Below are 15,137 nucleotides of genomic sequence, written 5' to 3'. Positions count from 1 at the left end.
ATTACCCGCTGATATTCAACAGTGTTACTGTGGCTGAATTCACCACTGTCAACATCCTGGGATTGCCACTAACCAGAAACTAAACTGGAACAGTCATATCAATTCAGAGACTACAAGAGCAGGTTACGGTCAAGGAATCTTACAGCAAGTAACCCAACTCCTGTATCTCAAAAGCCTGTCTCCCATCTGCAAGACAATTCAGGAGTGAAATGGAATATTCTTCACTTGGCTGAATCAGTGGCATCTCTGAAAGCACTCAAGAAGCTCAACAGCATCCAGGACAAAGCAGCCCCTGCTTAATTGGCACCACGTCCACAAATATTCACTCCCTCCCCCACCAAAGCTCAATGGCAGCAGTGCATACTTTCCACAAGATGCACGAGGATAATTCTCCAAGTGTCCTGAGACACCACCTGCCAATCACACAGCTGATGCCATGTGTAAGGACAAGGGAACTCCACCACCTGCGAGTTCCCTCCAATCCCATGCACCATCACTGGATCATAATCCTGGAACACCTTCCCGGAAGGTGCTGTGGGTGTGGCTAAATCAATTGACTGTATCAGTTCACAAAGGCAGCTCACCACCACCTTCTGAAGGGCAACTAGGGATGGGCAATGAATGCTGGACAAGCCAGCACTGCCCATGCCTCATGAATAAATGAAAAAATTTTCTCAAAGACACTTCATCAAAAATAAAATTTAGCATTTAATGTCAAGGGTAAAATATTGGGACACATGCAGATTTATAGAATGGGTGGAGAGGTTTATAGGATGTTCCCAATGATGAGAGGCTTCATTTTTCATTCAGTCACATCTTGCTCTGAGCAACCAGCTAGTTTGGGGTATGCACGGGATCTACTATTCCAAAAGCAATGATATCATTAAGGTTCATTTCCTCAACCTGTCCATCTTCCAGATCTCTGATTGGCTCTAGATCTCAGCCCCACCCTCACAGTCTGCTCTGCTTTGTTCATTGGTGCCTGGGCACAAGGGTGATTCCTCATTGGCAATAAGGCATGGTCAATCATCATTCATGATGCCTGTTTCTGTTTGAGTGCAGGATATTCTAGGAGTATAAATGCAAGACCTCAGAGAAGAGAGCCTCAGTTCTGCAGTTGCCTAGGTGCTTGTGAGCAGGAATAGTGAATATGGCCTCCCAAGTGTGTCAGAACTACCACAAGGACTGTGAGGATGCTGTTAACAAGCAGATCAACCTGGAGCTCTATTCCTCCTATGTTTACCTCTCCATGGTAAGGCTTAAGAGCTTGAGGTGTAATCTGAAGTTGTGACAAACTGGCTTGTGTAAGTTCTGGTGATCTCAGACATGGAATAATTGGAGTGAGTGGGATGATTTTATGGTGGCTGTTTTCTCACAGCTTGTTTTATGAAAACTGCTGTGTAACGGTAGTGTCCCTACCTCTGAACTAGCAGACTTGGTTTCAAGTTCCACATGCTCCAATGGTGTCAGAACTAGTCACTTGTTACCTAAATATTATTGAGCTGCTTATTGGGTTTTCCAGCCATGAGCCTAGTTGTTCAAATTCACTCAAAGGTGTTACTGCTGTAGTTGTCAGATCTGCTTTAGATGGATGTGTGTGTGCATGTGACACCACGTCTTGGTGTTGAGGATTGCATCCTTCCTTCACTGGAAGAGTGGAGGCTTTGTATTCATCTGTCCAATGAATTAGACAGATTCTCATGAGTGCCCATTGCTCTGGAGTTGTTTGAAGTACTTTGTTTCTTCTAGGGTTTTTTCTGTTTTGAACATTGTAACTTGTGTTTTGGAAAATGACTTTCCAGCAGTATGTTCAACCACGGGTGGCATGGTGGGTCAATGGCTAAAACTGTTACCTGACAGTACCAGGGACTGAGATTTGATTCCACTCTCTGACTACATCGGTGTTGCAGAGCTTCTGTGTTCTGTTTTTCTCCCACAATCTGTGCAGATTTAGATGGCTTGCCCATGATGCCTAAGGATATTTATGTAGGCTTCCTGTTGGAAAGGTGAGGTTAAAAGGATACAGTAGGGAGCTAGTTCTAGGTGGGATGCATGTCAGAGGGCTGGAATGGACTGAACGGTCCAAATGGCCTGTCCCACACTGCAGGGTCCCAATGATTCAGTGCAGCAGTGTCTTTCAATGATGGACCTAATGTGGGTGATCTGCCTGACTGAAAAGATTTTCCCCAAGGTGATAAAGGCATGTTGGGTTTCCTGAAAACAGGAGGTACCACATAGGCATAAATGTTAGTGGTGTTAGATTCTGGTCGTGGTCTGAAATCTAGTAAAATTGTGGTGATAATTGAAGGTCAGTTAGCTAAACTTGGGTTATCAGGGAGCAACTGAACTCAAATACATGCTGTTTAAATTTCTTTTCAAAACCATCTCCCCTGAAAATCTGGGATAGCATTTGGAGTTTTAAGATAATTCTTGCTTTCCCTATAGTCTCTTTACTTTGACCAATAAACAATTGCTTGGCTAAAATGTGAGCCTCTTAATTGGAGGCAAAGTGGGTGACTTAACCACTGGTATTATCTTCCAATGATCAAAGATGATTCCTGACCTCACTCTTTCCACTCCCCTCTGTTTGCAGTTCTCTTACTTTGACCGGGATGATGTTGCCCTGCGTCACTTTGCTGAGTTCTTCAAGGAGCAGTCCCATGAGGAAAGGGAACATGCTGAGAAACTGATGGCATTCCAGAATAAACGTGGAGGCAGGGTCCTCCTGCAGGACATCAAGGTGGGATTTTGTTTATTGTACTAACCTAGCAGTAATTCTGACCAATTTAGATGTGAACCAATTTAATTCAAAAGCCTCTATTACAGTAATTTGATGCATTCAAACTACATAAACTGTCTGAAGTGATTGTAGCAAGTGAAGTATCTACCTCTTCCCTCCCTCCAGAAGTCAGAGCAGGATGAGTGGGGCAATGGTCTGGAGGCAATGCAGAGAGCTCAGCAGATGGAGAAGGATGTGAACCAGAGTCTGCTGGATCTGCACAAACTCGCCTCTGGCAACACTGACCCTCATGTGAGTTCCTGATGACTTTAAATCTGTGCTTTTGGCTTAAATGGGTATGATCCTGTGCCTGTTATGCCCTCCATCACTATGTGAATTGTGAAGTGTTGTATGGGGATGGCTCAAGGTCCTCGTGTTCCCAAGATCTGAGTACTTTTGAGATGCCCTTGATCAATATCAATGATGTCACTTAACTGGCTGCTCTCTATATGGAATTGAAGCTCTTGAGGAAATTGTGATAACAAAGTGTTGAGCTGGATGAACACAGCAGGCCAAGCAGCATCTTAGGAGCACAAAAGCTGATGTTTTGGGCCTAGATTTCTGAAGGGTCTGGGCCTGAAATGTCAGAGCTTGTGCTCCTCTGATGCTGCTTGGCTGCTGTGTTCATCCAGCTCAACACTTATCTCATTCTCCAACATCTGCAGTTCAAATCCCATTGTCTTGAGGAAACTTTGTGTTTAAATATAACTAGGTCCCTTTGCTTTCCAGCTGTGTGACTTCCTGGAGAGGCACTACTTGGATGAGCAAGTGAAGATGATCAAGAAGCTGGGAGATCACATCACCAACCTGAAGAGACTGGGAGCCCCTGCCAATGGCACGGGAGAGTACCTGTTTGACAGGCTCTCACTGGAGGACAGTGACTGAAGGAGCTAGCTTTGTAATTTCTGGTTTATAAATTGAAGACCTCTAGCAGCTTCCTTCATCTGAAAATGGATGTGAATTGATTTCTTGTGAAATGAAATATATTGGTTATAAATTAACTACAACATTGTACTGTTTTATTACCTTATGCTTGTACTTTCTGCAAGAACTATAGCAGACAATGACCAGCAACCTTTATTGTACTGCTTATAGCAAGACCTCTCTCAATACATATTCTGTTCCCTCTAAAAGACTTCTCAGCCAACCTGCCTTGCCTATTACCCATTGAACATGGCTGCAGCCATCAATGGAACAGCTTTGTGTCTATCAGGCTGGCTGTGGTGTTGCACTGTTTGAACTGAGCCTGTTATGACTCCCTGCAGGTCAGTGCAGTTGACCAGGACCGGTGTCAATGGAATCAATTTTTGGTTCACATGGTCAGAATTTTAAAACTTACTAAATGTTTATCAACACAAGCAGCAAGTTAGCAGCTGGTGCAGGATCTAAGTTATCCATGAAGACTGATCCCACAAATTACTTGGGACAGATTACCCTTTTGTCTTATGGTGCCTGGATGCCTGTCACTTCCAACTGGCTATCAGGCATTGTTAGTGATGCTCTCTAGTGGCATGCAAGATGTCCTGGGAGTATAAATACAAGAACTTGTTGAGCTTTGCTCAAGGAAGACATCACATTCAATAGAAATGTGACTCGGGTGATTGCAGTGTGAATTTATTAAAACTTGTAATCCATGAAGCCTGGGAGTTTAGGCAATCAGTGACTCCTAGATGCTCGTTCACTTCATGTGGGTTCCACTTTTAACAAATAGAACTTAAAAATGCTTCATCCTGAGGATAAGGGGCAGCATATTTGAATAATTTCAGTTTAAATTTGAATCGGAGGCAATTTGTTACTACCTAACTGCCCATCACAGCTTTCAAATGGCACAGAATCCTAATGTTTTGGTTTTGCACATCTGAATTGCATGTAAAAGCTTAACCATGTATGAGTCTCTCCTTCCCGCAGTCCTCTTTTTGACTGGGATGTTGTCGTCCTGCCACTCTGCATCCTTCAAGGAGCAGAACATACTGAAACTTCTGGCATTCCAGAACAAACATGGGGGCAAGTCCTCCTGCAGGGCATCAAGGTTAAGTTTGATCTAGTTTTTCTACTAGATTAGAAATAACATCACTCCGCTCCACTCCACTCCATATGGATTTGAAGTAGTTTAACTCTCTTGTTTGTGGCTTTCATGTATTGATGCCCTATTAGTCTCTCTTGCACTTTTTACTGGGCTGAATACCAACTGTAACAAAGTGACTCCCTCTTTTTCTCCCTCCAGAAGCCAGAGCAGGATGAGTGGGGCAGTGGTCTGGAGGCAATGCAGAGAGCTCTGCAGATGGAGAAGGATGTGAACCAGAGTCTGCTGGATCTGCACAAGCTCAGCTCTCAACATGGGCCCCCCACATGAGTTCTTTTGTTCCAGTTGTGTGAGCCAATTTATATTTAAAATGGCTTGTAATGTTAATAACAGGAATTGCATCTCCCACAGCTCTTTAATCTTTACACCAATATATTTTGAGAATGCTAAGAAGTAGGCTACTCACCCATCAAGTCTGTTTATGCCATCTCCAATCATGGGTATCTAAATCCAACTTTTTTCCAGACTTGCCCACCTAAATTTTGATTCCCTTTTGAGAAAGTGCTCCTCCTGCATATTCTGAAACAAAGGCCTGCATCACTGGCTGTGAGGCTGTGACTTTCAGACACCAATTAAACTGCCTTCAATCAATTCTTACCGTTGGGGAGGAAGGACAGGGGAAAGTGCTTATCCCATGGTGATGAAGCTTTACTGGGGAAAACTTTAGGATGGCAGTGCAGGAGGGAGTGATTTAGATTTTTTTTTTAACAAATGTAAACAATGGACAGCATTCGACCAGTTGTATATGTTTCCTTGTGCTTTTTTCCATCCTATTTTGTGAAACAAAAGTTAAAATCTGTGACTTTGTTTACTCTTTGTGAATTTCAATCCTGTTAGCTAGAAATGTCTACCCATGTTAGTGCTGCCCAGGATCAGTTGAGGGAAGGCTCCCTTTGAATTTTTCTTGTGTAGATTCTCCTCAACCTTAACATGTGACTTCCTGGAGAGGCACTACTTGGATGAGCAAGTGACCATGATCAAGAAGCTGGGAGATCACATCACCAACCTGAAGAGACTGGGAGCCCCTGCCAATGGCATGGGAGAGTACCTGTTTGACAGGCTCACACTCAGCTGAGCAGGGTTTTAGAACAAACTGTTCTGTGACTGAATTTTGTAGAACATTTTGATTTGTCTTGTCATTCTACACAGGAATAAAATATTTTATGGAACTGGCTTTGATCTTTGACTCAGTAGATCATACAATCTCACTATTAGCTAAACAAGAAACTAAACTGTAAAATGTCTACAGCATAAATTCTATTTACCTCACTATCCGCCCAGGATGGCGTCATTGTCCCTAAAACAAATTGCATAAAGTTCAAGGTTTTTTTTTCATGGAACAGCTGCATCATCATACCTGCAAAGGGGCTTCCCAGTGACAACAGAGAATCCCTACAGTAGAGAAACAGGCCCTCACTGCACACCCCCCCCACCCCACCAACAAGTCCAAACTGCCTCTTCAAAAATCATTTCCCCCACAGACTCACCTATCCTATCCATGTAACCTTGTTTCTTGTGCCTAATCCACCTAGCCTACACTTCCCTGGACGCATCGGTGATCTACTTAACCTGTAGATCTTTAGAGGAAACTGGAACACCTGGACGAAGCACACGTAGGGAGAACAAGCAAACTCAAAACACACAGAGATAATGGGAACTGCAGATGCTGGAGAATCCAAGATAATAAAATGTGAAGCTGGATGAACATAGCAGGCCAAGCAGCATCTCAGACTGCTTGGCCTGCTGTGTTCATCCAGCCTCACATTTTATTATCAAAACAGGCAGGAATTGAACACCGACCCCCTGCTTTTTTTTTTGTTAAAAAAAAAACACAAGCTAGTATTCCATCAGTTCTCTGGTTGTGTGCCACTTACTCCATGACATGTTATCCACTTTCTTCTCCAGAAGAATTTAGACACTACCCCGCTTCCCTTTTTTCTATTGCCTGTCTTGTCCTTCTTGCTAAAGAGTGCGCTTGTTTTGGATTGACAATTGCATGCTATCAATTGTTGTTCATCATCCATCCACTCCTATACCACCCAGGGCACCATGAGAACATATCAAATAACACCAAAAAGGCTCAACTAACAATCATTAGGGCATCACGCTGAGAGGCTGAGACCCCTTCCGGACTCAATTTGCAGAAAGGCAAACTAGGCCCTGGCTGCAGTTTTTTTTTGAATTTCTCAGCAGTAAGACTTGCTGCGTGAATAGCAAAGTGGAGTTGGGTTCAAAGCATTTTCCTCTCATTCGACATTCCGCATCCTTCCTCCCTATCACCTATCACCCATCACCCTCCACCTTGATTCATAGCAGCTTTTTCATCTGTTTTCATCTGCAGGTCACTTTCTTAAATACTTTAAAACAGAGTTCTTAGCAGGGAACCATGGAATGGGAATGTGGAATAGATTATGCTCAGGAGGAGAGGTCTTAGTTACAAACTCATTCCGCTCCAAAGTTGTGAAGCTCTGAGAGCGGAATGTTGGCTTCTATTTGAACAAAGCCAACATCAGCAACATATACAGGTTTTACTTGGAAATGGCAATCCAGGTTGACCTGGGGGAAATCTTTTAAATCTGTTTGAGAAATAGTTTTGAATTTGAGAATTAATAGGGGCAATAATTATGAACTCTGAGATTCAGCTACAAAGTCTAGTCACGCTGTCCAGCAGCATCAGGCTTTCATTTGGTTTCTAAATGAATAGATAAAAGAGTAGAGTCTTACCCACTTCTGTCAATGATACTGTGCGGTGTGTGACAGTAAGTACCGGAGATAGCAGCTGAAAATTGCCTCATGGTCACACGGGCAAATGCAGATCATTTGAGGAGATTCGGCATGTATCTCCTACAGGAAAATCACATTTAACTGACCGGCAGGAGTTTTTTTTTGAAGATGTAAGCAAGAGGATTGCTGTCAGTGTGGCCTACGTGGACAATCAAAAGGCATTTGATGCAAAGCCGCAACAAACTTATGAACAATGTTAAAGCTCCTGCAATAAAAGGCACGAGCGTGACATAGATATGGGGTTGGCTGAGTGACTGGAAACAGAAGGAAACGGCTAATGGATGTTCTTGGGAATGGGGGGAGGTTTGTAGTGGAGTTCCACAGGTTCCAGTGTTGGGAGCCACGTTTTTTTAAAAAGTGAATTCATGACTTAGTGTTATAGACCAGACCCCCTCAAATTATTTTAAAGTAGCCTCGAACCTAGCTCTTTTCTTATTATAAAGGCAAATGTTAAAGTGCTGTGTTCGAGATGCAACTTCATTAGTCAGACTGCTCAACAGTAAGCAAATCAGAATTTATTCAAACACTATAGCTAAAATATAACAAAGTAAATTAGAACAGCTTAACCCTATTGCAAAATTTCAACAGAACAATAGATACAGTGACTACTTCTAATTAATTGTTCCAATATATTAACAACCCGTAAACACAGCCAGCGAAAAAGGCAAAGACAGAGATAGATTGTCTCACATACAATTCAGCAGCAGCAGAGAGACATAAACCATGATGTGATAGCTCAGTGAATGTAGAAGCCAGGAGCCATTAACTGCAGCCTTCAATCCTGTTGAGACTCCAACAGCAACTGCTTCAAGCTGAATCTAAAAACTCGGCAAGACTGGAATTCCCAATCTGTGAGATCTGGCCACACCCATCCAGGTTGCTTCTATTGTTCCAACTTTAAAAAAAAATTACAAGGCCTCACAAGTTCGTTATCCTCTCATTGACTGCTCACCACTTGACCCCTTATCACAGAATAATGATCTGTAACTGTCCGTATTCCAAATCTCTGATTGGCTCTGTCTTTCAGCACTTTTCCCCAACAGTCCCCTTTACCTTGTTTGTTGGTGGCTGGATTCTTGGAGATTCCTGACTGGCTGTCCGGAATTGTCAATCATCATTCGTGATGTCATCCCTGTCGGCATGTGCAATGTCCCAGGAGTATAAATACAAGAACTTGGGGCAGAGCTTTAGTTCTACAATTGCCCAGGTGGTAGTGAGCAGGAATAGTGAAGATGGTTTCCCAAGCGTGTCAGAACTATCACAAGGACTGTGAGGATGCTGTTAACAAGCAGATCAACCTGGAGCTCTATTCCTCCTATGTTTACCTCTCCATAGCGAGCCTAGTGGATTTGTTTTGGAATTAAAACTGTTGGCTACATTATGTTAAGGAGGTGGGATTTTTCTGCTTTGGTCAATTCATGTTCAAGAATGTGCTTGTGTAGCCATTCTGTTCGTGAGAGAAATGAATAGTTTTTTAACTTTTTAGTTTATAAAAATTTTACTGAAACTGTTGTCTGGTGTCCTTGATGTGTCACCTGAATAGTTTGCTTCCTCAATGTAACAGGTTTTGCTACCTTGAATAAATCTTAATCAACCTGTCAAGAGATAATATGACCTGCCTCTTAAGCAAGTCGCTTGGGAGTTGGGCCTCCTATTCCAGAGGTAGGGACACAACCACTACCCTTAGCCCTCATTGGTGCCAATGCCTTGTTAGTTAACATTCTCGATTGATTGAATTAAATTAGGTGCTGAGAATACTGCCCTGTGTTGGCAGGTTTCCTCACTGAGGTGGAATCTTTCTCCCTTATCTATATGCTGGGAGGAACAATGAGGATAATGATTAATAATTGGATTCAAGTATGAAATAATATTCATGACCCCATGAGTATGAAGGTAATCTATTCCTTTCCCTTCTACTGCAGAAGGAAAGGATGTTGATCTGTTCAGTGGAGATTTTTAGTGACTTAAGGGAAGTGTTTCCCTTCTAGGAACTAGAGCCTCTAAAATTGAAAAAGCCCTTCTGAGAAAGTTGACATCTTCAAATAGAAGCAATGACTTGTCTGTTTACAGTTCTCTCTCTTTGACGAGGATAATGTTGCCCTGCATCACTTTGAGTTCTTCAAGGAGCTGTCCCATGAGGAGTGAGAACATGCTGAGAAACTGTTGGCATTCCAGAATAAATGTGGAGGCTGAGTCCTCCTGCAGGACATCAAGGTTGGGGTTAACTATACATATCCAGCTTTATGGCAACTTGTGGCACTAAATGTTTTGGAACAATTGGAATAATGCAGTGACTAGTGTTGAATGCTGTTTCATTCTTGTATCCTCTTCCCTTTGTGGATTTTCCAATTTATTGCAACATCTGCTTCTTCCCTCCCTCCAGAAGCCAGAGCAGGGTGAGTGGGGCAATGGTCTGGAGGCAATGCAGAGAGCTCTGCAGATGCAGAAGGATGTGAACCAGAGTCTGCTGGGTCTGCACAAACTCGCCTCTCCACATGTGGACCCTCATGTGAGTATTTGGTGTGTTTTAAATCTGGATTTTTGGCCAAAAACATGGATAAGACACTTGGTGATAATGGGAACTGCAGATGCTGGAGAATCCAAGATAACAAAAGTGTGAAGCTGGATGAACACAACAGGCCAAGCCGTATCTCAGGAGCACAAAAGCTGACGTTTCGGGCCTAGACTCTTCTTCAGAGAGGATGAAGGGTCTAAACACAAAACGTCAGCTTTTGTGCTCCTGAGATGCTGCTTGGCCTGTTGTGTTCATCCAGCTCCACACTTCTGATGAGACACTTGGCCCTTTCTGGCCTCTATCTCAATCAACATTGTGTACCCTGTCTCAAATTCTCACGTTTCCCAAATGTGAGCACTTTCTAGAATGCTTTTGGCAACCTCCATGATGTCACTCAACGGTTTGATGTCCATACTGATGGGAATCCAAGCTTTTGAGGAAACTGTATCTTGTTGGCTTTAACCAGTTCCCTTCTTTGCTTTCCAGCTGTGTGACTTCCTGGAGAGGCACTACCTGGATGAGCAAGTGAAGATGATCAAGAAGCTGGGAGATCACATCACCAACCTGAAGAGACTGGGAGCCCCTGACAATGGCACGGGAGAGTACCTGTTTGACAGGCTCACCCTGGGGGAGAGTGACTGAACTGCAGGGAGCAAACTTCTGGGGTTTTTTTTGTATAAATGGGAGATATCTAGACAAGCTGAGTTTTCTGCTTCTAAAAATAGATAAGATGTGATCTCTATTGTGAAATGTACCAACTGGCAATAAACTATACAAAGCTACATTGTGTTTTTCTGAGTTTGCACAAAATCTCCACTATCAAGTGGGTTAAGTAGACAATGACAAGTAACATTTAACATGGTGAATAGTTGTGGCAAGGTGATCCATTTTTCCCTTTTGAAATACTTGCACACAGTTTAGCTGCCTTGCCTATTAGCTGCTGTCTTGGTCTCTCTGATGACCAATGGGGTGGCCCTTGAGTAACCATGATACCTCAGTTTGGACAAAGCAGTGTGACCGCTGGATGTTCGTTGCATCTTTAAATCACTTTTGTTTCACCAAAACAAGTATCACTCCCCAGTTACCAGTTCTGTTTGTGTGGATTGACTGTGTCTATTGGTGGCATCTGTCTCCTGCCTGCTTTGGCGTGTCACACGAACAGTAGGTCCTGATATGAACATCCATCACCCTGTCTGCTGTGCCTATGGCAAAAAATGCTCCTCAGGAGCACAATCATTTGTTTCAGGACTGAAACCTTTTCGAAACCAGATATTGTCCTGGGCAAACTTCAAGCTGTAACATAAAGAAAAAGGCCATTCTTATCTACTCAAACAATGGCAATTTAGGGATTTGCACAAGCTGTATGAATCTGACGCAGGGACCTCATTAGAATGAATTTCCTCCAAACATCTTGTTCTGTCATTGCCCCGACCAAATTCCTTTTTCTAAGATCATTGGTGCACGGATGATTTGATTGGTTAGCTGGCATTGTCAATCATTGGTGATGCCTCCTCCCTGACTTGGTGCAGGATGTTCCCAGGAATATAAATACAAGCTTGTGCTGGTGAGGCTCAGTTGAAGACTTGTCCAGGTGATAGTGAGCAGGAATAGTGAAGATGGCCTCCCAAGTGTGTCAGAACTACCACAAGGACTGTGAGGCTGCTGTTAACAAGCAGATCAACCTGGAGCTCTATTCCTCCTATACTTACCACTCCATGGTGAGCCTTGTATTCCTTGCCAGTGTATTTGGAGAAATTGGAGTATCTCACGATTAATAAAAGGGCTTTAGCTCACTTGATTGCTGGGACAGCAACACTTTTGAGTAGTGAAGGACTTTGTGTGGAAGTTATTACAGAGTCAATGGGCTGTTCCTTACAGTAGCTGTTTTCTATGGGGGTTTAATGCTGGGCTACTCTGCCCAGTTATTGTAACAAATCAACAACACAAAGGTTACTCAACAACACAAAGGTCGCTCAACTATTGTTTAAGGGAATGGTCGTTAATAGGGTGACTGTAGCTGGTGCAATGGTGAACGTGTCTTCATTTATATTCTTTACCTCTAGCTGTCAATGTACTTTTGAAGATTCTGAAGAGCTTTGCTCAAGGAATACATGCCATTCAATAGCAATGTGAGTTTACTGTGACTGGTGTGATTTTTTTTAAATTTATAAGACAAGAACTCAAGTAGTTTGGACTCAGTATCAATTGCCACTGTACTGGAGGAAACTGGTCAGTTTATGACAGTAAGATCATTCAGTGACTCCGAGATGTTTCTTCACTTGAAGCGAGTCCCACTATTAACAGGAATGGAAGTTCAAGCAATTCCCCATCAGCAGGACAAGGGGAAGCATATTCTAACAATTTCTGTTAAAAAGTGCATCTCAAAGTCAACTTTCTGTTTGACTCTGAAGAGCTTCCTAACTGCCCATCAGCAACTTTAGAATGGTACAGGATCTTGACACATCTGTTTTCTTTCCATGTCTGAAACCGAATAGCAGTTAAAGATAATAAGAATTGTTTAACTCTTCTTCCCACAGTCCTCTTGCTTTAACCGGGATGATGTTGCCCTGCGTCACTTTGCTGAGTTCTTCAAGGAGCAGTCCCTTGAGGAACGGGAACATGCTGAGAAACTGATGGCATTCCAGAATAAACGTGGAGGTCGAGTCCTCCTGCAGGACATCAAGGTTGGGTTTAATTCAATTTTTATTCTACTAGATTAGAAGTAACTCCGCTCCATATGGATTTGAAGTAATTTAACTTTGTTGGCTGATGGCAATTCTATACTGATGCCCTGTTAGCCTGCCTTTCTCTTACACTTCCACTGGATTGAATGTTCACTCTAAGAAAATGACCCCCTTTCTCTTCCATTAGAAGTCAGAGCAGGATGAGTGGGGCAATGGTCTGGAGGCAATGCAGAGAGCTCTGCAGATGGAGAAGGATGTGAACCAGAGTCTGCTGGATCTGCACAAACTCGCCTCTGGCCACATGGACCCTCATGTGAGTTCTTCATTCTAGTTTAAAACATGTGATTGAAGTTGGATCAAAATGACTGGGTTTGAATGTTAATATCAAGATTTGTATTTCCCTGATGTAGCTTTTCAGCCTTTACACCAACATCTTTTACCTGAGAATGCTCCTTCACATCAACTAGAAGGAAGAAGTGGGCCACTCAGCCCAGCAGGTTTGTTCTGGCATCCCCAATCATGGCTGACCTGAATCATCAACTTTACTTTCCAGCCTTATCCACCTAAATCTTGATTCCTTTAGTGGGTTTTTTATTGTTAATGTGACCATCCTCAACAGCCCTCTGCAGCCTAGAATTCCACAGCTTCACTCCCAAGAGGTTTCCTGTCTAAGCCCTTACCTGAGATCATGCCTTCAGATCATAGGCTCTCTCTCAGGGAGAAATGTAAGTTCCACTTGGGCCCTGTAAAGCCCCATAGAATCCTGTCTTTTAGTGAGGTCTCTTTTCCATTCTGTGCTGAGTGCAGGCTTGAACATTTCCCTTAGCTATCCATCTGCCCCCAGGGTCACATGACAGCTAAGTTGCCATCCTGAATGTTCCCCTTATCTCTGCTCTGGCTAAATAATGATAGATGACTATTTCTCTCTTGTTAATGTCCGACCCTAACACCATGCACTCTCTGTTGTCTGAGTTTACAATCTCTTCAGACTTTAGACCCCATGTAAAGCAAATTTTCTTGCTGATAAGGAAGAAGCCAGCTTGCTGAACTGTGAAGGGAATGTTTGCTTTGCTTTTTAGCTTAGCTCTTTTATGCTGATCCTGAACAAAACCAATTGGAAGCCTCATGTGTAGAGCTGTTCAGACAGAAATGGAGAATGTGCTCCTCCTGCATATTCTGAAACCAAGGCCCGCATCACTGGGTGTGAGGTTGTGGCTTTAGGACATGAATTAAAATTTGCTTCAATCAATTCCTCCTCCTCCCCCCCCCCCCCCCCATCCCCAAGGGCAAGTGATTATTTCATGGAGCTGAAGCCTTTGGGGAACTTTGGGATGGCAGCGCAGGAGGGAATGCTCACAGATTTGAAACAAACACAAAACTGAAGGTGGCTTTACACACACAACATTCAGTATTAGATCAGTTGTATGTGTTTTTCTTCTACATTTTTTTTGACATCTGAATTTGTGATACAAAAGTAAAATTAGTGGTTTGCTTCTTGGTGAATTTCAATCCTGTTGGACTAGAAATGCCTATCCATGTTGTTGCTGCCCAGAATTAGTTGAGGGAAGGTTCTTTAAATTTTCTTGTGTAGATTCTCCTCAATATTTTCAAACGTGTTGCTTTCTTTCTCCAGCTGTGTGACTTCCTGGAGAGGCACTACGTGGATGAGCAAGTGAAGATAATCAAGAAGCTGGGAGATCACATCACCAACCTGAAGAGACTGGGATGGCCTGAGAATGGCATGGGAGAGTACCTGTTTGACAAGCTCTCCCTGAGCTGATGAGAATTTTAGAACAAACTGTTCCAATACACAGACCTCGTTCTGGTGAACTTTGTGACTTATCCAATCTCTCATTCTGCCTAGAAGTAAAATATTTGTGGAACTGGCTTTCATATCTCTCTGTATGATTACCTATCTGATCTGACTATTGGATAACCACAAACCTAACTGGAAAATATATACAGTATAGACTTCAATATAGGCCCGAAATGTCAGCTTTCTTGCTCCTAAGATGCTGCTTGGCCTGCTGTGTTCATCCAGCTTCACACCTTGTTATCCTGGATTCTCCAGCATCTGTAGTTCCTATTGTCTCTGATACAGTATAAATTCTATTCACTTCAATATCTGCCCACAATAGTTATTATTGTTTCTATATGTATATAATATTTCAATGCTTCATGAAATTTTGAATTAATTTTCCTCCAAAGGGATTCTCTGTGAAGCATTCACTGTTTTCATAAAAAACCTAGTGTGACATCAATCCTGTAGCTGTGCACCATTTAATCTGTAGC

At 42.8% G+C, this 15,137-nt stretch overlaps 2 protein-coding genes across 2 annotated transcripts; both read left to right on the top strand.

Annotated features, from left to right (window-relative positions):
• Nucleotides 1–1,150: 1,150 nt before the first annotated feature.
• Nucleotides 1,151–3,664, top strand: LOC125447283 (ferritin, middle subunit-like). The gene is made up of 4 exons (XM_048521589.2): nucleotides 1,151–1,252; nucleotides 2,594–2,740; nucleotides 2,906–3,031; nucleotides 3,509–3,664. The coding sequence occupies exons 1-4, from the start codon at nucleotides 1,151–1,153 to the stop codon at nucleotides 3,662–3,664; spliced, it is 531 nt and encodes a 176-aa protein (XP_048377546.2).
• Nucleotides 3,665–11,777: 8,113 nt separating this feature from the next.
• LOC132206421 (ferritin, middle subunit-like) lies at nucleotides 11,778–14,625 on the top strand. Its single transcript, XM_059640539.1, has 4 exons — nucleotides 11,778–11,879; nucleotides 12,699–12,845; nucleotides 13,033–13,158; nucleotides 14,479–14,625. The coding sequence occupies exons 1-4, from the start codon at nucleotides 11,778–11,780 to the stop codon at nucleotides 14,623–14,625; spliced, it is 522 nt and encodes a 173-aa protein (XP_059496522.1).
• Nucleotides 14,626–15,137: the final 512 nt, after the last annotated feature.

Source organism: Stegostoma tigrinum, chromosome 38 (assembly GCF_030684315.1).
Source record: "Stegostoma tigrinum isolate sSteTig4 chromosome 38, sSteTig4.hap1, whole genome shotgun sequence".
Lineage (NCBI taxonomy): Eukaryota > Metazoa > Chordata > Chondrichthyes > Orectolobiformes > Stegostomatidae > Stegostoma > Stegostoma tigrinum.
This window is presented reverse-complemented; position numbering and strand designations above follow the sequence as displayed.